The sequence below is a fragment of the Rhamphochromis sp. 'chilingali' genome (genome assembly GCF_963969265.1).
Source record: "Rhamphochromis sp. 'chilingali' genome assembly, chromosome: 15".
In the NCBI taxonomy this organism is placed as follows: Eukaryota; Metazoa; Chordata; class Actinopteri; order Cichliformes; family Cichlidae; genus Rhamphochromis; species Rhamphochromis sp. 'chilingali'.
The window spans coordinates 6,292,084-6,312,674 of NC_137942.1; the positions used below are offsets into that span (position 1 = coordinate 6,292,084).

At 41.4% G+C, this 20,591-nt stretch overlaps 1 protein-coding gene across 1 annotated transcript; it reads right to left on the reverse strand.

Annotated features, from left to right (window-relative positions):
- Positions 1-631: 631 nt before the first annotated feature.
- LOC308411442 (neurexophilin-1) lies at positions 632-18,147 on the reverse strand. Its single transcript, XM_080905319.1, has 2 exons — positions 17,596-18,147; positions 632-4,995 (listed from the first exon to the last, which is right to left on the reverse strand). Exons 1-2 carry the CDS (start codon positions 17,650-17,652, stop codon positions 4,222-4,224), a joined length of 831 nt encoding a protein of 276 aa, XP_080761445.1. The 5' UTR covers positions 17,653-18,147; the 3' UTR covers positions 632-4,221.
- Between the last annotated feature and the right edge of the window lie 2,444 nt (positions 18,148-20,591).

A 20,591-nucleotide genomic window follows, 5' to 3' on the forward strand; every position in this document is an offset into this window, starting at 1 on the left:
TTTCATTCTTTCTGGCAAGGTTATCCTGAGGCACACAGCTCTTTCATGGGAACATAGAGGTGAGGAGGGAATGGGGTGGAGGGCCTGGCTTTGCCGCTAGCCATGCCTTAATCGATTGTGTTTAAAGGGATGTTGTGAGCCGAATATTTGAGCCTGTCTCCTCATTAACAGTTCTCTGGGATTTAATTAAGAAGTAGAATGAATGTAACGTCAGTTGTATTTTAAAATGAAAGAGCAGTGCGAAGACGCACAACAAAGAAATTGAGAGCGAAAGAGACGAGAAGGGGGAAAACGAAAGAGGAGGCTAATTAGGGGATGAAGTTATGTTCATGCATCACTCCAGTTGAAATATTTCCTTGGTCTCTCTCAACCCCATTTTCCTCCTTACTCTCTTTTCCTCTTCCTCTTTCTCTCTCTGCATATAAATCTGCAAGAGCGCTTGGCAAAATTCTTTGTCACATCTTTTCTTTGCCTTTGGCACACAGTATGGGTATGCAAATACAAGAAAATAGAGACTTCAGCATTGTTGACACACTCTTCCTACACACAGAGTACAACCAGATATTAATGCCGGAGCCTGTTTCTCTACAACTGAATTGGCTCAAGTACTTCTGTGTACTTTATTGATTTTTAAAATGTTGAAAACCACATTAAATTCCATCATTTCATCCATACAGTATATCATCCACATGACAAAACCATGAGCAACAAAAAGGTAAAACAGACAACCTTCACTTCATGACCCACATTTAAATACAACTTTATTCAGATCTGAGGACTCTTATTCTTTATATATATATATATGTATATATATATATTTATTTAGTTATTTATCCATTTATTTATATGTATATTTATTTTTTTGACAGTCTGAATTTGTTACTAATGTTTGTCGTGTGGATCAGTGTTGTCTTGCAGTCTCTAAGGCCAAAAAATCCACATCTGTTGGCACCAGGTGGGTCAACAATAAGGCTGCTGCCACCAACAACACCGTCCCATAGCGACATGACTTTCTCTTCAGCTTTGCCAAGCAGCCTTTCTTTATCTCGCCCCGGAGAGGCGGAGAGGGTGGAGTCTCTGTGAGGGTATTGCTGTAGATGTCAGAGGATCGGTAAGGAGCAGAGTGAGGAGCTTCTTCTTAGTGGGTAGCCCAACATGTGTCCTTGATATTTTCTATAATGGTACAGTGTTGAGGGCTCATGTTGACCAGTTTGATTCCTTCATATATGAGTATCCAACTTCTCTCCAGATGCCCTGCGGGACACGAGGAGAGGAATATCAAGGTTACTGGGCCGTATCTGTGATGGGCACTACAATGGCGTGCTCTCGAAGAGATTTCACGTCCTCACATTCCAGGGGTTTATGTAAGAACTCTGCTTTGAACAGCAGAGAAGAAAATACTTAAACCAGCACATCTTAAGACTGTGTGTGCGCACGCATTTGTTTGATGGGATATAACTATAGAGAGAAACAGATAGAGGGGAGACAGGAGTTCTCGCTGCCGATGTTCACTTGGCTCGACACTAAGCTCGCAGAGATTAGCCAGCTCAGCTCAGCACAGTGTGCTGGAGGGCAGGCAGGGCAGTAGTGAGGAACTACCCGCAGCAGGGTTCAACTTCAGGATAAGGGAGGGTACAGAGGCTGAAGCCAGTCAGCCAGGTCACACGTGGGGAGTAGACAACAGCATGAAGACGGCGGGGCACATGGCTGAGTAACATGCGGGTGTCTGGAGAGGAGAGGGGCAGAGAGAGCTGGTGGGTGAGGAAATGGATGAACAGAGCAGAAGGCAGTGGTTCTTTCATGCTGCTGGATGTACTTTAAACTGGTGAAACTTCCTCCAGTCAAGGAAAAGGACTTTAAGACAACAAGTATACTTTCAGACAAGTATCAGGTCTATAGTTTGAGTTGTTGTCAAACCTGTTTTGAATGTTCCACTGGGATTCTGTGAATGCTTTCCAAAAAAAAGAAGAAGAAGATGCTCAGACTGTAACTGTGATGTGGCTGAATCAAAATCTGCCTCTGCTTGCTTTCACATAGTTGGAACTCTGATTGATTGAGCCTCTTTAGGGAAATCCCTTCAGTGATTGTTGATTGTGAAACGTATGGAATAAGAGGCACAGCAGACAGATAAGTGTGCTGTCAACAAGCAGGGCATCCAAGCATTTATGAAATATGTGCTTAGATAAAACAATAACATGCAGAAGGAGACAGAGGTTTGACTCAGACAGATGAACACCATTTATAATGGCTGCGGGTGGTGTAGCTATCTGTCACCTGCAGACATGCTTGTGCACAGCTGACATTTGCTCCGGGCCACAGGTTGTGTGTTGCATATAGAGAAGAATCACCCCACTCTAAACTAAAAATCCAGCTCTGACGTGCAGATGTACAGCTCGTTGTTACTATCTTTAGCTGACGAATTTTTTTTTTAAACCTCCTACTCTTGCTCTCCAAGCTCATAAAGCGCAGCCAGAGCGATGCATTTATGTCTGGCCTTATGCTACCCCCCACAGGAGGACGGCTTCATGGTGACTTTACTGCTGCTTGGGTCCACTTGCGAGATTGCTGTGCAGTTGCAGTCACACATGTGTGTGCACAGATCTGGCTACATCACTGATGTCACAGTACATTAGCATCAAACTGGTTATCTTATATCACTGTTTAATGACTCTTCACACCTGTCTTGTGACTGTTCATCGTTAATGAACCAAGAAGGCATTGTGTCCTCATAAACAGGACAGTGGTAACCTCTCAGCACACAACATGTCACCCTATTTAATTCATAGCTCCATTGTGGCTGCTCTCCACTGATATTGTTTGTGAGAGTAACATGAGATGGGCCAGCCAGTGGCCATTTATCTTAATGAGAGCAGTTAATTCTGGGCTGAGCTTTGGCTGCTGCCGCCATACAAAAACACAGCAATCCCTTTGAACGTCCTCTTATCCTCCTACCCGCTGACTTGATTTTCAGGAATACATTTTGCCCTCTCATTGAAACCATAATTAGTTCTAAAGGAGATTAAATTACATGTAATTATTATGATAATATTTTCATTTATTCAAGATAACGGGCTGACTTTAGTGAACACAGTATTTGTCGTGAGAGAGCAATCTCCCTCACACAGTCAAAGTTATCAAGGCGTGAAATCAGGAATCCTGACGGCAACAAAATGTAATCTTTTTCATACAGAGGGGACAATAGAAGGCGCTGCATACTCTACGTCTCCTTCTCCACTTTAATTAAAAGAGCACACCGAATCTCCCCGTCTTTCACTCCCCTACCTTCTCTCTTAAGAGTGAAGGGCCAATTTTATCACTATGCAGAATCTAGTTATTTTCCTCACACTGAACTTGTCTTAAGCCCCAGTCCTGAATCTTTAATGAGCAATTTCTTTTTTTTTTCTTTTTTTTTTGTAAATTTTATTATTTTTCCTCTCTCCACCTCCTATTTCTCTTTTATTGAACTGGGGTAATGTAACTGAAGGATATATTATGATTAGATTTTGCAGGTAAAGACTACACATCAGTGATACGGTAGGGTGGCTGCATCAGAGAATGCAGATGGGACTTTAAACATTGTTCTGGGGGTGGACGTTCCCTCACATTAAATATATGCCCTTTAAAAAGACTGAGAGTGTAACCTGAATGGTCCTATGGTTGGTTACACTTTACATTCATCTTCTCTTTATGAGAAAAAAATGATTTATGTTCCCTGTGGTATGTTTCAGTCAGTGTGGAACTTAACCATATTTATAAAGTTGGATTTTGCTTCAGCTCTCCAGTGGATCATATCAAAGATACAATACTGCGTTGTGACTTTGAAAAAGAAGAATTTTGTAAAGGGTGTTTAAAAGGACATTAAGACAACATTAACAAATGACTTAATGGAAGAGAGAAATAGCTGGCGAGAAGTTGGCATATAGAAACTGGTCTGAGGTAAGAATGTGCAAGTTGGCGGTATTTGATTTTTCCCTACCAGTCCAGTTAATGAATACTGCAGTTAAGCATTCCGAATGCCTCATTATCTGCATACTGTACTTTATGTTTTGCATATATGTTTATACATCTTACAACAGTCAGGCTACAGAGAGGTTTTTTTTAAAGTGTCTCGCTGCCGCTATGACATTCACAGCCTTGGTTTCCTCCTCACGAGTTGCAGTCACTCCCACTCATCCCCCTTTTCCTCTCTCCTCCTGCCTCTCCTCCCCGCCTACAGGTCCTCTAGCCCGAAGGCAGGTAGGGCATCTCGTTATGGTAGTTGTAGTCCGGGCAGACCTTCTGCACCAGGCGGTAGTCCGTACTGTAGAAGGAAATATAGATACAGATGACCTTGAAAGGCTTGGAGCAAATCCAGGACACGTGGCTCTGGATCTGCTCCTGGAAACAGGTCTTGGATGGGTCATAGTTGCACAACGAGGTGCGTTTTTGGCGATCCACCTTCTCATAGTCTACGCGGCAGTTGAAGATCTTGGAGTCCTTGGGGTAGACCACACTCTGGCGCTCCAGGTCAAACTCTACTGCCTTGACAGGTGGTACCAGGCTGACTGAGATGTTGCCCTGGCCTGTGGAGTTGTGTCGAAAGTAGACGCTGAATGTGCCGTTACCGTGATCCACAATCTTGCCGGTGATTAGCAGGTTAAGCCTTACTGTCTTGATATTGGAATAGAAGTCTCCCCAGCCAAACATCTTCTTGAACTTGCCGGTTTTAACAATTGGTCGGCGTTTGACCCTGGGGTTCGAGGCGTCGGGTTTGAGCAGATCACTGCCCAACATCTCCCAGAACTCCTGTTTTGAAAACTCCTGCTTTGAGAAAGGGACTGGAGAGTGGTAGGGCAGCTCCAGAGAGGTGGCGTTAGCAGCTCTGCTTTTACTGTGTAGCATCCAGCGGCTCAGGGGTGAGAGCGAAGCCTGCCCGCCCAGGAGGCCCACTGTCTGGGAGGAGTCATCTGAGGAGCTCTTGGAGTTTGAGGAGTCATCTTCTTGACTCAGTGCCACCTGGAGAGTATTGTGGAGGAGGGGATCAGAGAAGGTAAACAGAGAAAAAAAAAAGGTAGAAGCAATTATTAGCAAGGTAGAAAAAAATGTAGACAGAAACCAAATTAACAGTTTGATCAATACTTAATTTACTGTTCATACCTCGGGAGATTTTAACTGACATTCTATCAATGTTTTATTTATATATATTTATATAACTTTACACGTAGTGCTATTATTAAAATCTTTTGTTTACCTTCGCTGAGAAAGAAATACTCCCTTATGTCACGTTCTCACAGAGGCAGTGTAATTCCCTAAGTTCACTAGGCTCCATCAGCTACTTGGGAGGCCAGAGGGATCAAAGAACAGATTCAAACACAAAATCCACATCATAAATGAATTCACGTGGTATTTGTGACTCCTGTGTTCTTGTACAGTTTAATCAATATATGTGAAAGTGGATATTTTTCTGCAAAGGATTTGAAACAATGAAGAGCTGCAATCAGGAAATGTGTCCTGAAGTTGTTTCTTACAACAATCAGTGGAGTTTTTGCACAAGTATTTGCCTTCATACTAACTGTTATAAAGTATTTTTTCCAAGTTGAGAATTAATTAATTCATTTTCGCCAGAACTGAATTGCAAGATAATCCACCTGGAAAGATTTTTTTCTGCCTTGTATTAAAATCCTAAAGGAAAAATGTCAGTGGAAAGTAGAGACTAAGCTATGTTTCTTTTTTTAAAGTGAGCTTTTTGCTTTTTAAGCACTCTGGTATGAGTGCATGGGGAAGCTGTTATGGCCTCGAAACATTTGGTTGGAGGATCAAAGTGTTTGAGGGTGGGGAGGTGGGCAAACGGGAGGGCCTGAGAATAAAGTGTAATGTCCAATTAAGACTTCCAGTGTTTTAATTAAAGAAAAAATCTGTATCGGCAGACACACAAAGCTGTCAGATGTTAACATCAACTGAAGGGAGGGGAAGAGGAAGGAGGGAGATAACATAGTGCTGCTGTGCTCAGCAGTAGCTTTGTGATGAGTGTGTGAATGTGCTTGCAAAGTAATGGGTAATTATTCAATGGTAATGATCTATTAACAGGTAGCTTCTGTCTAATGTGCCATGGAGGTATCCAGAATTGTTGTGTCCTTTGGATCTGACAGTAAGGAACACACACTCACATCGTCTGTGAATTTTGAGTTGTGGTAAATGCAAACAATAAGTGATGCAAATGCGAGCGCTGGGGTAAGTTTGTGTATGTGTGTGCATGCGTGTGTGTGAGTGCGTTCTACCCAGAGAGATTTTACAATGATGCATAATGCATGGATCTCTGTCTGTGCTCTGATCCATCTACTGTCTTGACTGCCAGGGCTTCCTTATACAGGCTTAGTCAGGATTATTAAGTCTGACTCATTTTTATTCCATTTTATGCAGGTTTTTCAAGCTCACTCAGATTTGTTCACTTGCTCTGCAGTTAGTCAGTGATATTGATTCTTCTGTCTCTCTAAAAACATGTATTTCCTTTCATAACAACGTGTATCGCATTTCAACTGTCTTGAAAGGATTCCCACTGATGTGGTTGTGGTCTGGTGTGTGGACTCAGATGAGAGGACACCATTTTTCCCTTAATCTGGTTTTATTCCCATGGGGCTGTTACAGGCCAGATGCCCTCTGCTCTAGTTACCTGTCTGCTGCTACGCTACACTGCCGCTTAGATCCTTCAGTCTCCCCACGGGGGCCGATAACAGTCCTGACAAAGACTCCTTCCTCTTGAAACAGATAGCTTCTTTGAGAATCCCAAACTCATTAATAATGAACCAAAATTCAAAAGCACTTAGACTTATTGATTTAAATCTTTTCAAACATATCTATGTTTTTTTTTCTTTTTCTCTCATTTTTTCTTTTTAGACCAGAAAGTTGAGGCTAGACAGGATGACTTTGATGACATACCATTACCCATGGCTCCTATTGAAGGACTAGTTTGTGTTTGATTTCTCTTCTTCAGTGAGCCCATGGCTGCTGGGCACAGAGGGTAGCAATCTGCCTGCCTCCCCAGATAGCACTCAAGAGCCCCTGCGGTGTCCTACAGTTTCTATGAAACTGCCCATTTGTTTTAAGATCCTCATCACTTTGCCAGCAATTCTCAGATGGTGCCAGTGCTCGTATCTGAGCAGAAACATATTGCAACATGCTTTGTTGTAGCTTACACATTAAGCAAAGTATCCCTCCTCCTTCCCTCTTTTGCACAGTCTTCATTAGGGAGTCAGAGAGGCTGGGCTGCAGGAGTAGAGATGAAGTAAACGCTGTGCTATTGTTAAACAGAAGATTTAAATGTCTGGCACTGCTGGAAGTGTCAGATCCAGTGTACAGCATCATTGTCAAAGGCAAATGGAAGAATAAGCTTAATTTGGCCCTGAAGAAAACCTGAGTTAGAGCGACAATGATTACTAGAGTAACAGAACACACTCTGAGCACCAGTCCAAACACAATGCCTTTAACTGGAGTTGTGTTTTTGGCGGTAAATGGATACTACTGTTTGTGGTTTCACTGTTGAATGATGTATCTTAAAGGTAAATGAAGTCACACATTATATGGTAGCACATGACATTGCAGTGCTACAATTCTTATCCCCTTTGCATTTAACTATGAAAGTACAGGAAGCTTGTGATTTAAGATATTGTAGAATAACTGAAATTAGTTTCGTTTTCCTTCAATTTAGGGGAATGTTTTTATATTTGGGAAACAAAAACATTGTTTTGTTAACAATCCAGCACTAAATGCCATCTGCTTTGGGTATTTAAATAAGCCACTTGCTTTCAGATTTATAATCTAATCTAACAGATGATGATGTACTGTGAGAACCTTGCCTTTTTTAATGATCAGTTTCATAAAATTTTAAGAAGTGTTTTAAAGAGTTAGAAAATGTGCACTTGTTCCAGGGCTGTAGCCACTATACCAAAGTCTTATTGTTCACTAGGTCATCCTAAAATATACAACATAAACCAGCCATATATTGTAACATAGTGTAATGTTGCTTTGAAAAATCAGAAGTTTCTCTCAGAGTAAGTTTGTTTTGTTTCATGAAGCTTGGCAAGATGTATCCCAGCTTTAATACTGTATGCAAAGTGTGGGCGATGGGCAGTCGGGTCTTAGTGAGGGGGTGGAGGTTCGGGGTGATTTTGTCATTTGTCATGTCCACTAAGTGAGTCAGTGAAACGGCTGGAGAGGATGGGAGGTGGCTGCGGGCTCTGTCGCTGTGGTAATTGTGAGTCATTCAGCCTCAGTGAGCACAGGCCCCAAGCCTCTCTAGCAGCAGGACGTATGGTAGGGGAGCGATCCTCAGAAGCCTGGCTGCTCCACAGGCAATAATCAGCCTGTTACTGTGACAGGTACACCATTTTAACCCCTTTCCCCTGGTGACAGAAACACTCTGTTGCCATAATATAGCGCAGAGATCATGGGGTGACTTAAGTAAAATCTCCACCATAACTCACAGAAGTAAGGGACTGGTGATAGACCACTGTTTCTAAGAAGTAGTCTACACAGTAGTCTGACGTAACTTGTGACTGTTGGAGATATCCTGCAAAATATACTTCACAGATGAAGAGATACGTGGATTTCACATCTCTATTGCAAACAGATTAGGTAATCAACTTCAGATTTTTTTCCTTCTCAATGAGGATTTGGCATTTTCTTCTGTTTTGTAGCTTTGCTGATATTTTTTTCAAAACAAATAATCAAATAATTAAATCAACTACTGTTGTAAAAAGGAGTTGTAGCAACAAAACTACATTAACTACGCCCGTCTTATTGTCTTTCAGCAGACTGTCTTGGTTTTCGAGACCGTTCTCATTCCCATGTAACATACCGACGATTTGTCACGTCCCGAGACATCCCATGGGAACGTGAAAGGTAATCTTCCATGTCGACATGATACGCACCGTATTGCGAATGGAATCCAATAGAATGACACTCCCGGCGGTAACACAAGTTCCAGCCGTGTATTCCAGGCCTAACCTTAATCCTAATCATAATCTTATCCCTAATCATATTAGATAGTGTTTTCCAAAGCGATTAATGATGAGAAACTAAAATGAATGTACATGTGTAGCTTCATTCCTCATGTTTCCGACTGCGTAACATACCGACAATTTGTCATATGGCGTCGTATGTTACGTTTTGAGATGAGAATTTGTTGCGTTTTCAGTGCGTTTTTCTCTCACTGATCTTCAGGCTTTGTTTTCGGTCACAGCATGTACTTGTTCCCATTAAAACCACTTCAAATCCCATTGACTGTACACTTGCTGCTGAGCATCAGATCTCATGAACACAGTGGCGCATTCTGCAGCTCAAGAATTAGATGTTTTATAATGGAGGGACCAAAATGTAATAAAAATGCAATCAGTGGGAAACAAACAGTCAAAATGAACGATAATATTGCAATGGATTGCCTTATTAGCTAAAATGGCATTGCCATGGTAGTGTTTATCATAGGGTTTATGTGAAGCTTTTGTTGGGGCACCTGAGCTGAATGTAGTGTGTCAGTTTTTTGACATACAGCTTACATATGTATCTTTGCGTGTTATATGAATGCATGAGCTGGAAAAGAGTAAACTTATTGATTGAATCCTTCAGTGGGGGCCACCCGATGGGGCTTAAGCATGTGCTTGTCCTGCAGAGCTGACAAGTTCAATAAGCACTCCACTTTCCTCTGGCTGTTGAGTTGAAATATTCATCTCTAATATGACATCAATTTTTAATTAAAGACCGAGGCAGCTCAGATTTCTTAAGTGTTAGTCAATGCTTCATCCACACTACCACCTTACCCACGCCCCACCCGCGCCTCCTTTCCCCATCTCCAGATGTAATATGCTCACTGCAGGAGATTTCTCTGTTACATGATTAAAGTCTGAAAATGGCTGTGCCCTTATAACTAATTATTCTTCTAGCTAGTGTAGATCCAAGAAGAGGTGAGCGAGAGAAAGGTAATTTCACAAGAAACAAGCCATTTGACTCTTAATGAATAATTTACTCCAGCTTCTCTGGGGTCACTGGAACTAAGATCTGAGGTACGTGAACAAACTCAATACACTGAATAGTTTTTATTCGAAACTATTTTTTTCTAACATACTCTGTCTTTCTGCATCCTCCACCCTTCTTTTTTCCAGCCCATTTTGGACATGTTCACTTGTGCGGTCCCAGAGGACTTGGGCTCATTTTGTATGCTCAGACTGAAGCTAGACTCTGAATTGGCTATCAAATTTTTACATTATAAGATATCGACAAGTTGGCAGTGCGAGGGAGGATGGAAAGTGGCAGCAGGGGATGGTTTCTCCCCAGTTATTCCCCACAGAGTGGGGACCAAAGCAAGGGCTGGGAGACTCAGCTGATTAAAGCCACTGCTACAGTAGTCATACCTGTCTGGTAAAGGCTGGGAGGACTGCAGGATTGTCTCATGGAGGCATAAAACCCTCAGTTAAATGCCCTTTTTTATTAAGGGCTGTTGTCTGATACAGTGCGACAGAGTTTCTGTTAATTTTTGAACCCATATAAATGAAAATAATTTTGTCATTCCTGCACAACCACCATTAATATGCTCCCGAGGGAGGCTGTTAAATTGCTTCAGTGGAGAGGTGCTGAGTGGCCAAATCAGACAATGGTTTAGCTGTGCAACTCCCAGCTGAGAAAGTGTGTAACTGTGTGAATGGGCTCCTTTTACACTTATAGTAGCTCTAAAAAGGTACTGAATCTTGGGATTCTCTCATTAGCGGACAGCTGTGGTTGAACTGAGAATATGTTGGGTCACTGTCATTTAATTTATACGTGGGCTAGATGTGTTCACATTAGCATGGTAAATGCGCATGCCTAGCCGACTGCTTTGAGGTTCTGTCTGGCATTACGAGTGGCATACACATAAAGCTGCTAAAGTGAGTATGTAAACCTCATTTACATATGACAAACAGGTCAGGCACTTAGATGTCTGAAGTTCCAGCCGTCTCAGCAGTCTTCTAGCTGAATTTAGACTTTTCAGTGTTTAAACTGATTAAACCAAATGTAAGCAGGAAGGGGAAACGTGATCGCAAGTGCTTGCTTGTAAGACATTTGACACTCTGCAGTCCATCTCAGCTGGACTGGACACAATCTGGAAATGTCACCAGAGGAACAGAAACACGATTCAGTTTCTAAAGGAGAGATGCTATAGGTAAAGTAGCCCTGTAGATAGAGCTTTATTCTATCTATCTATGAGGATAATTTTCTTGTTTTGTTCATTTTTTTATCATTAAGAGCCTGCTTCATGGTATATTTTACTCCTACAACCATGGTGATAACTGAGAGCATTTTTACATTTATGAAGTGATGAAAGGAAATTGCCAAAGGCACCTCTATGAAACCCTTTGACTCTAATGTGCCAAGAAGAATTGGGAACCTGGCTTTGTTCAATGTTTAAATGTCTGTTTTGGAAAAGTATGTGCATTACTTCAATATGATTTGCATATTTGAACATTTAACCATCATTTTTTTAAAAACCATTCTTACATAATATCTTGCTCAAATGACAGTTGTTAACATTAATGTAGTGTCCTGCAACTATAAAATGGTAAATGTAAACTATAAATAATTTGACCATGATAAAACTCTCTAAAAATCAATTTTGGTTTCTTTTATTGAAAAAAATGGATAGATTAATTAAGTTACCTTAGCTTAAGCAGTTAATAGACATTTAGGTGTCACTTTTGAGATGGCTTGTGTGATCTGTGTAACTCCTCAAATTGGTGTTTCATGTAGCAATGTAATAAAAAATCAGAAATCAATGTGCTTTGCATAAACATTCCCATTATCCATTTATTCCTGCATTCCCGTGGCTGTGCATTTCCTATAATTGGAAACCCCATGTATAGACTCTCAGCAGGCCTTGTCTGGAGATGTGCACCACTCTGACCCCGAAAATCACTGTACCGTCACTGGTCGGCACGCTGGTAAACTGCATACTAGATGGTCAGTCATGCAGAACAGACTGTTTACAGATTTTGAGAGAAATGAGAATATTAATGGGCTTCTGCACACTGGTTTCAGTCTGGTCTGGCAGCTCAAGCAACACCATGATGAGGTCAGCATGAAAGCTTTGGTTTTCTTCAGTGTTAAACTACACTGACAGCCTAGTGTTCCCCTTTCAAATAAACCCAAATCCCCTGGTCCCATATTGCCTTTTCCACTATTGCTGAGATGCCTACAGATTTTAAAACAATGAAAGCTTTACTTTATATTGATACTTCCTATAACGGTTTGTATTTTCAGAAAACATTCAAACAACTTTGACTATTGTTAGCTCAGGCAGAAGCTATGTGAAATTAAAATGTCGGTTATGGATTTTCCCATCCTTAGTTATTCCTTATTGCTAAAGTCATGCGCATCTTTATCTGGCTCCCCGGGGAGTTACACCCACTCATTATACCCGAGGCAACGAGTCATTTTTCTTTAAGCTGTGCACTGTAATCCACACTTCACTATCTGAACCAGTAGACAAACCTACAGATATTCTTTCAGGGTCTGCTCTGTCTTCCCTGCAGTCTCCTAGAAAGCAATGCCACAGTAAATTGTGCTGGTTTTGAGGAGACAACGTATTCTGTCTGAGGACAGCTTGGCGCTTCAATATGAAGGGCTGTCAGTGTGTCAGGGTGTGTGCTTTCTCTCTGTCTGTCTGGGTCTCTGCTATGGGGCTGCCTGGAGCCTGTGGGAGGGGCTCACTGGGTGGTCGGGGGTGGTGGAGGAGGTGCACCTCTGGGGTCCTACATGCTGTGCATGTTCATAACTCAAGCCGTTTTACCCTGCAGGCAATAGGCTACAAAGATTGTCCAGCACTGCTCATCCGCTGCTGCGTCATATGTTGTTTATATGTTCTGCGACTGCTCCTAGCTGTTTAATTTGTTCGAATGAAACAAAGAGGAAAATAGTGCCAGAGCCACACAGGTAAAGTGACGAGAAGAGAATAAGAATCAAAAAGCAAAGACATCAAATTTAAGCCATATTCAAGGATGCCTAAATTATCTGAGAAAACCAATTACTTTTCTAAATGCATTATTAATAAAAAGACACTAATCTTAGCAATGATAAAGTACTCTGCATATTTTTTACAAACTGATCTGGAAAAAATACAAATAGTGCTAGATCCAGAAGCTCATGTAAATAAACGCTGAAGCTGATTGATGCTGTAATAACAATAAACTCGAAATGTTGTTTTCATCAGTAACAAGGGGATATTGTTTAACTTATCTTCCTATCATTACCCCAGAATTAAGAATTATGTGGAAGTGGTTAAGCCTAAAAACACTATTATCTACAAGTCCATTAGATTTTTAGTTTCCTGAATAAAAAATACTCCTATTGATACTGAAGTTTAGATATTTGAGTAAACTTTTCTGGTTATTTAATTACTGCTTGCTTGAAGGGTATGACCTGAATTGTCATTTTCCTCTACGTTGATGGATAAAACATGATGCGCATTTTCTCCTGCTGATGATAAAGATACAATGAGATGATCATTTTCCTCTTCACGTCACCCAGTTATGACATTCATAACTATACGGCACATACACTCAGCACAGTAGACTGCTCGGCTTGCATGGATACAGAGCCGACCTTCCCTTATGATAGAAATTTGACAATTATGAATGAGTTTTTGTGTTTCCAGCATCTGCGTGGGATGTGAGGCGCAGAGTGAACGTTTATAAGCTCTGACGTGCCGATTGCAACACCGATGGCAAAGAGGACGAGAGCGGGAAGGCTGAAAAAAACTGAGCTCGGTCTGGTGCGGCTGTGCACGTTTGTGACTACATGCAATGTATGCAGCATCGGACTGAGTTTTCTTCTATTTGTTTCGCAAGATGAGGTGGTATGTATCTGGGTGGACAAGGTCAGTGACCCTGCTAGGAGGACAGGTATCTAAGAAACATGAATCTAAGAGTTTGTGACAGGCCAGAATGGAGAGAGGAGTCTGATGTGGTTAGAAGTAGCGTCAGGCAGCCTCTGCTCTTTAACTACACGCACAAATCTTCAGGTTTGCACAGAGTGCGTTTGTCGCACCATGCTGTCTTCTGCTGTTTCAGACACAGCAAATGCTGCCTGGATTTAATGTCTTTTGTTGTCTCAGTTTTTGTGCTGTTATGCTTCTGTGATGTAAAATCTTGTCTTTGTCACAGAAGTGATTTTGGCTCTCCAGCTTTAAATGTAACAGCACAATTTGTTATTAATTGATGCGCCGTCTTGAGTGAGTGTTTCCTTGCTGATGGCAAAGTCAAATGGAGGGTGTGAGTAAAAGTTAAGAAAGAGAAAACAGAACAGCACTACTTCCCAATTTCCCAGTGTGAATTCTTCAAAGTGTCACATTTTCTTTTCTTTTCTTTTTTTTTTTTAAATTACTTACACGCAGAGGGAACGGTGTGGCATGTAGACCTTGAAATATGTGTGAATGTCTCCACAGAAATTCAATTTGTAAAAAGTGACATTCGGTGCTCAGCTACAGAAGTGAAATTCAGTTATCAAGCATGATGGCCAGTGTCTTCATCTGTGCAGAAAGCAATCAGTGTGAGCATAAAGCGGTTCTGTCTCTCACGGCCACAGAAAGGCTACCTGGGGCTACCCTTTCCAGAAAAATCTGGTGAGAAAGAGCATCTGTGATTCACAAATAGTCAAGCCTACGTTCCCCCAGAGATTTTTAATACATGAAGGTTACAGCACAAAATTACTTAACAAAAAGCTCATTTTGAATATCTCCATTTACTGAACTGTAGAGACGAAATTCTCCTTGTCAGTAAAATTATAGTTAGGTTTGCATTTTCAAGTCTAAAATAACACAAATGTGCCATGTTGAATGCGAGTAATGCATTTAAAAGCACAAGGTTCTTCAAACAATTGCAGAGAAGAAATTCTGCAGCTCACCGGAGTATCAGAGTTCAATGCCCTTTTCGAGGACACTTCATGCCTTTATTGATAGTTCTTAAGATTGTTGAAAGAGAGAGCTGCACATCTCGTTGACCTCACTCCTCCCAGGTTTCACTGGCTGGTCTGAGATTTCATCCCATCAACCCTGGTTCATCCACACGGCTGCGTTTGTAATTACAAGTGGATTAACATGTGTAATTCTGTGAAAATCACACAGAATCTGTGATGACTGTCAATTAGGGGTATAAACCTCTGAGGCAGATGTTTAGCTGACTCCTTTTTTAGCACCAATATCTTGGTTCATTCCATCTCTTTTCTTTCATTCTTACATTCTTACCTGTCTATTTGCCCTTCCAAAACTAAACATTTTCACATTAGAGCTGACTCACTTTCATCCTAAGTATTCAATAGACTATCTTGAGAAAATTCACTCTAGCGATTTAGTTTAGTGAAACAAATGCAGTCAGATTGCTGAGCTTCACTGATGAAAAATAACTCCAACTGCTGCCAAAAATAAACATAATTTCTCAAGCAGTCAATTATACAACTGAGATGGCTTTTATTATTCATAACCCTTCATTCAAATTCAGGGAATAATTAACATTTGAAACACATCATTCATCACATAAACAACAACCAGACTGGCACCTTGTGTTAATAGTCGTCTGTATTAGTAGCCATTTGCAAAAGATCCCTTGAGACTGAACCCTCTCTGAAAATTGCAGCGCTATTACAACAGAAATCATCCAAATCAAATTTTTAATGCATAGCAGGCTCATTTAATTATTAATCACTGCTCCATTACTTAATAAAAAGTTACTTAATTTATTAATTGCTCCATAATTTATCAATGTCACAGGGCTAATGAATTACCCAAGATTCCCTGCTGAGGGAGGCCGTGTACGTTTTTCATAGATACATGGTCTGGCGAGAGGGAGAAAAAAATGCTCTAATTAATGCCATTATCATTTAGCCACAGACCTTCTGGGTTACAATAGGCTGCGGCCCTGCAGCTCACAAAACGCTTCCAGAACCAAAACAACAAGTGAGTGTTAAGCCTATTATCCCCACTCTTGTATCTAGTTATACAACAGCTGAAAAGGCACTCGTCCCCCATATTTTAAGACAGCGTGTGGTCTCATATTTCACAGAGAACAGAAGAATCCGTTGAAAGAGCTCCGTCTCAGCCAAGAATATCACTGAGTCTGTTAAGTCACTTAAAACCAATGTCTGTTAGACCTCAGATCCTCAAAAGAGCTATCACTTTATTCTGAGTATCTGAATAATACCTTAATATGAAAACCACAAGGTCATCCTTGAAGGAATGCCGTCACAGACGGGTTGAACAGCCACTCAACCTCACTTCAGTATTTCAGTCACTCATGTTTTTATGTTTTTTTTTGGATCTGGCTCATTCCCTGGGCCCTGAGATGACTGAGCTCCCCTTAGCCTAGGGGTTTCCGAACAGAAGGATGTTTTCAAGTTTTCTCATGCGATTTAAGAGCTGACTTCTCATTAAAGGCTGCTTTTTAATAAATCTAGAAGCGCACATGAAAGAGGAGTGGGTGATCCAAATTAAATTGTAAGGTTATGCAATGCTGGAAGTATTATTTAAGCTACAGAAACTTCAGTGTTTACATATCCATTGGCAGGAGTGTTGTGTATGAATCAATTTAGCATTAATTTGCTGAATTAGATCTCATAAATTTCTCCTCACCTACTGTATAAATTCAGTCTTTAATCACATCGTTCAATAAGGTAAGAGCTCTCACAGCAAAGACTACAAAAACAAACCAGTGCTTTTATCTTTCTGTGGATCTTTCACATGAAAAAGTATTCAAGCTTTTTGTCTTGCTGATTCTGCTGTACCATTTCACACACAAGAACCCTGGGGCATGGACCTGTAGTGTAAAGGTGCTACAGCTTATATCAAATCAAAGCCATAATTTAAAGAGTGCTGAAATGTGGCTTATATCTTGTGTATAATGCATTTTTTAACGCCTGGTTTTCACGGAAGGTTAAATAAACTTTTCCTCAGTTGATTCACAGTTTTGCGTTTGATATTTTGGAGTTCAATTGATAGAGTAAATCATAAATTTGTAACACTGTAACTTTTTAATGGCCATGTAGTGTTTGTTGACAGTGTTACAGAGCTGAGGACTGAAGCGGCTCCAAAGACGCACAGAGTAAAACAGATATGTGACAAACACCGATGGCACGGTGCGCTCCGCACGCTGCCAGCACGAGTGTCCCCCGAGAATAGTGACACTGCGCCCGGCGTACCCGAGACGAGCGGGGTCAGAGTGAATGTTATTGTCTTAACAATTACTAGTGATACAAAAAACAAAAACAAACCAGACATCAGCAGAATTTGGTTTGCGGTCAACACAGTGCTGTCGTGCAGCAGTCGAGGATTATCTCTGCATCTTTGTAAGAAGCACAAATGACCTGCACGTCTCGTAATTTATCATTTCCATCAAATTAATCTAAGCTGTCAGTTGCTATCCACGCACGTCTGCGCAAACATTTCCCCTTTAATTAGCGTATATCACGGAGTTTGGAAGTTTGTAGCCTACTCTACGGTATATTCTGACGCAGAAGGTATTTTGAGGTAATTCGGAGAAAGACGCATAAAGACCCCGGCGTGACTTTTTTCTTTTATCTTTTTGCACACTCCCACTCTTTTCTTACCAAACAAGCGGTTCCGTTGAGGAGGAGCAGGATGAAGCCTCGGTTGGGACGCATCATTCCGGCGCGTAAAACCCACAGTCCCCTGCCCCGGCAGGAAAAAAAGAAAAAGAAAAAAAAAGAATATAAATTGTTAATGGTAAGAAAAACAAACTCCCGAAGACGGGCTTTTCCTCCTTCAGGAAGATGCTCTTCCTACTGCACCCGGTCCCATTCGGCTGGCGCACGGTCCCATGCCCATGCCTAAAGTGCTGTTTCCACAGACCTAAAAAACGTAGGAAACCACTTGGAGTGATACTCTACTGTCTTTTCTTTTTTTCTCACCAATCCAGTGTTTGAGTCAGATTACATATGGTGTGAGAAATCCATGAACATGCGGAAGGCTGTTATCATCCATGCAAAAATGAAGCGATTCCGGCTCAGAGTTAAACGGGTACACAGGGTGGTGGGTAGATCATATCTGGTCACTGGTGCCAGTGGAGATCCTGGAGGGATGGAGCTGCAGCCTCCTGCAGAAACTGAGCGATGCTGAGACTGGCAAGAGCAAACAGACGTTTTAACAGTTCTCTCTCTCTCTCTCTCTCTCTCTCTCTCTCTCTCTCTCTCTCTCTCTCTCTCTCTCTCTCTCTCTCTCTCTCTCTCTCTCTCACACACACACACTCTGCCTCTACCTCACTCCCTTCCCCTACCCATGTGTTTGTGCCTGTCCCCCTCTTTCTCCAGTCTCCAATCTCTGTTTCCCTCTCTTACCCCCTCCCTTATCTCACTTTCTTCCCACCTCTCTAGCATCTCCCTCTTTCAGTTACCTTCTCTTTACTCAGTTGATCCAACATATAATTAAATAAGTTACAATAAACCTAAATATCCAGTAGTTACACAACAATAAGCATCTGTCCCACTTGTGTGAGGGCTTGAGTGTTTTCCATTCCCTTGTGAGTATTTCTGACATGAGTTTTTTAGCCTACAGCATTACTAATCCACTGACAACTCTGTGGGTATTTCTCACCAGCAACCCTGTCATTAAATATAATCATCACTGTGGGTGGGTGAAAGTCATTGATTGGGAAAGACTGGATCTTTTTTCACACTGCACTTGTCACAACAAAAACAACTCTTGTCATATGGTAACTGAGGAGGTTAATGCTGAGCTGTGGATCTCCTAGAATGCATTTGATCCTCACACACGTTGTCACATCATACACGGTATCGTCAGATTGTTTGTCCTCCCCAAAGGACACCGAACTGGAGCCCTGCTGAAGGGTATTGACGTACACGATGAACCAGTGACCGTCACCTCAGTCCGGTGTGATTAATAAAGAGTTTTCCCCAATAACACTCAGTTCATTAGAAGCAGGTTAATGGACTGAAATGCGTGATATCACTACACAGGTCCCCTGGCTCCCAGCGGCTCGATTTCTGCTTAATTGCACTTATAGATGAGCTTTACGTGAGCTGTCCTCCCTGTATCTTTACACACACTGCAGCACCAGAGGAAGACCTGCTCTATATCTTTTTGTCACTAGGTCAGAACTTTTTATATCTGTGTTGTTTTATCTCAGATTTAGCCATTTAAACCCTTTGTTAATGTTATTTTACTACCTGCTAATAATGCATATGGTGTCGTGGGTTTATTGATCTCATTTCATGGGGTTAATTGGCTCAACTGGATGCATTCTGTGGGACCTGACCCCTAAAGGAGCTAGGTAACACCTGGGGGGTCACTGGAGGAGAGGAAGCCCTGTCAATCTAGTGTGACTGAAACTTCAAAGAGTTAGGGCAAAAATAAATTCTTTAAGACAGCCGCTCTAGTCCAGCCATCTACCTGTGTGCACACATACAGATTTGCTGCTCATTATGATGCAGGAAATGCTGATGGAAGGTGGGAATGAGCTCATCAACTGAGGAGGTTTCTTGATCTGTCTCCCTTTTTTATTGGATTATTTCAAACACTAAACGTGCCTCTGTATAATTCAAGCAAGCCTCTTCAGTTACCCTAGGTACGAGCGGGGTCTTTGGGAGAGGAAACATAACCTATAAAGGGAGATCTGCTCCCCAGCCCACAATCTGAAGAAACAGCAACCATAATAAAACTCCTTTTTAAAACGCAGCACGTTCATTTATACGCACACTTTCACTCCTGCACATAATTATGGAGCCATAACTCAGCCTGTATACTCTCTGGGGAGAGCTGCTGCTATTTTTTACTCATATGAAAAAAAAGAAGAAGCATTGTGGATGCTAAGATACCCATCATTTGACATCCAGGATCGACTTATCTTAATGTTGTTTCACACATGACTCACATCAGCATGACAAATAGGAATTTGTGTTTGTGTATTTTCCTTTTTATTCCTCTCTCCTGGCAAACTCCAACAATTGTGCTCAATCATTGCATTGCTTGACACGTAATCCTATTTCACAGTATAATTCAGCTTGAATGTGGAGCTGCAGGCGACAGACAGTCCAGACCGAGGCTGAAAGGTTTATAGATGAGTATTGGCTGCCCTCTAGTGTCTTTCATCAGTTCTGGACCTTCAGAATGGAGACAAAGCTTCATTAAGCAGGAGAGGTCATTAAAGGGTCAGTTCACCTGAATGCATATTTAAACATTTTTCCTTTTTTCCCATTTTCCTTTTGTGTTTTTTTCTTTAATGAGTGGAGTCATATTTTCTTAGTTCATGAGGTTCCCACACAGTTGAGGTTATACTACTGCTACTGATGCCGGTGAAAAGAAGAGAATGTAACCACACATGTAAAGAAAATTTAAAGGCATTGCAAATATTCACATTCCATGTGTTCTGATAAATATGAAACACCTACACAAAACCTGATCTAAGTCTGTTTTGTTGTTGTTTTTTAAACAAGAAGACAGAAGCAGATATCAGCTGTCAGAGCAGCCCAGCACTCTGTCCTGTTCATTCACACATGGAGACATGGTGATCGTAATGTGTCTTCCTATTACAGATCAAACTAAGACTTTTAGTTTGATCAGTTTTTGT

Excerpts from the sequence above, each read along its gene's own strand:
- LOC308411442 (XM_080905319.1), bottom strand. The coding sequence starts at position 17,652 with ATGATGCGTCCCAACCGAGGCTTCATCCTGCTCCTCCTCAACGGAACC. Across the intron at positions 4,996-17,595 it reads TCAACGGAACCGCTTGTTTG|GTGGCACTGAGTCAAGAAGA; the intron begins GTAAGAAAAGAG and ends AATACTCTCCAG.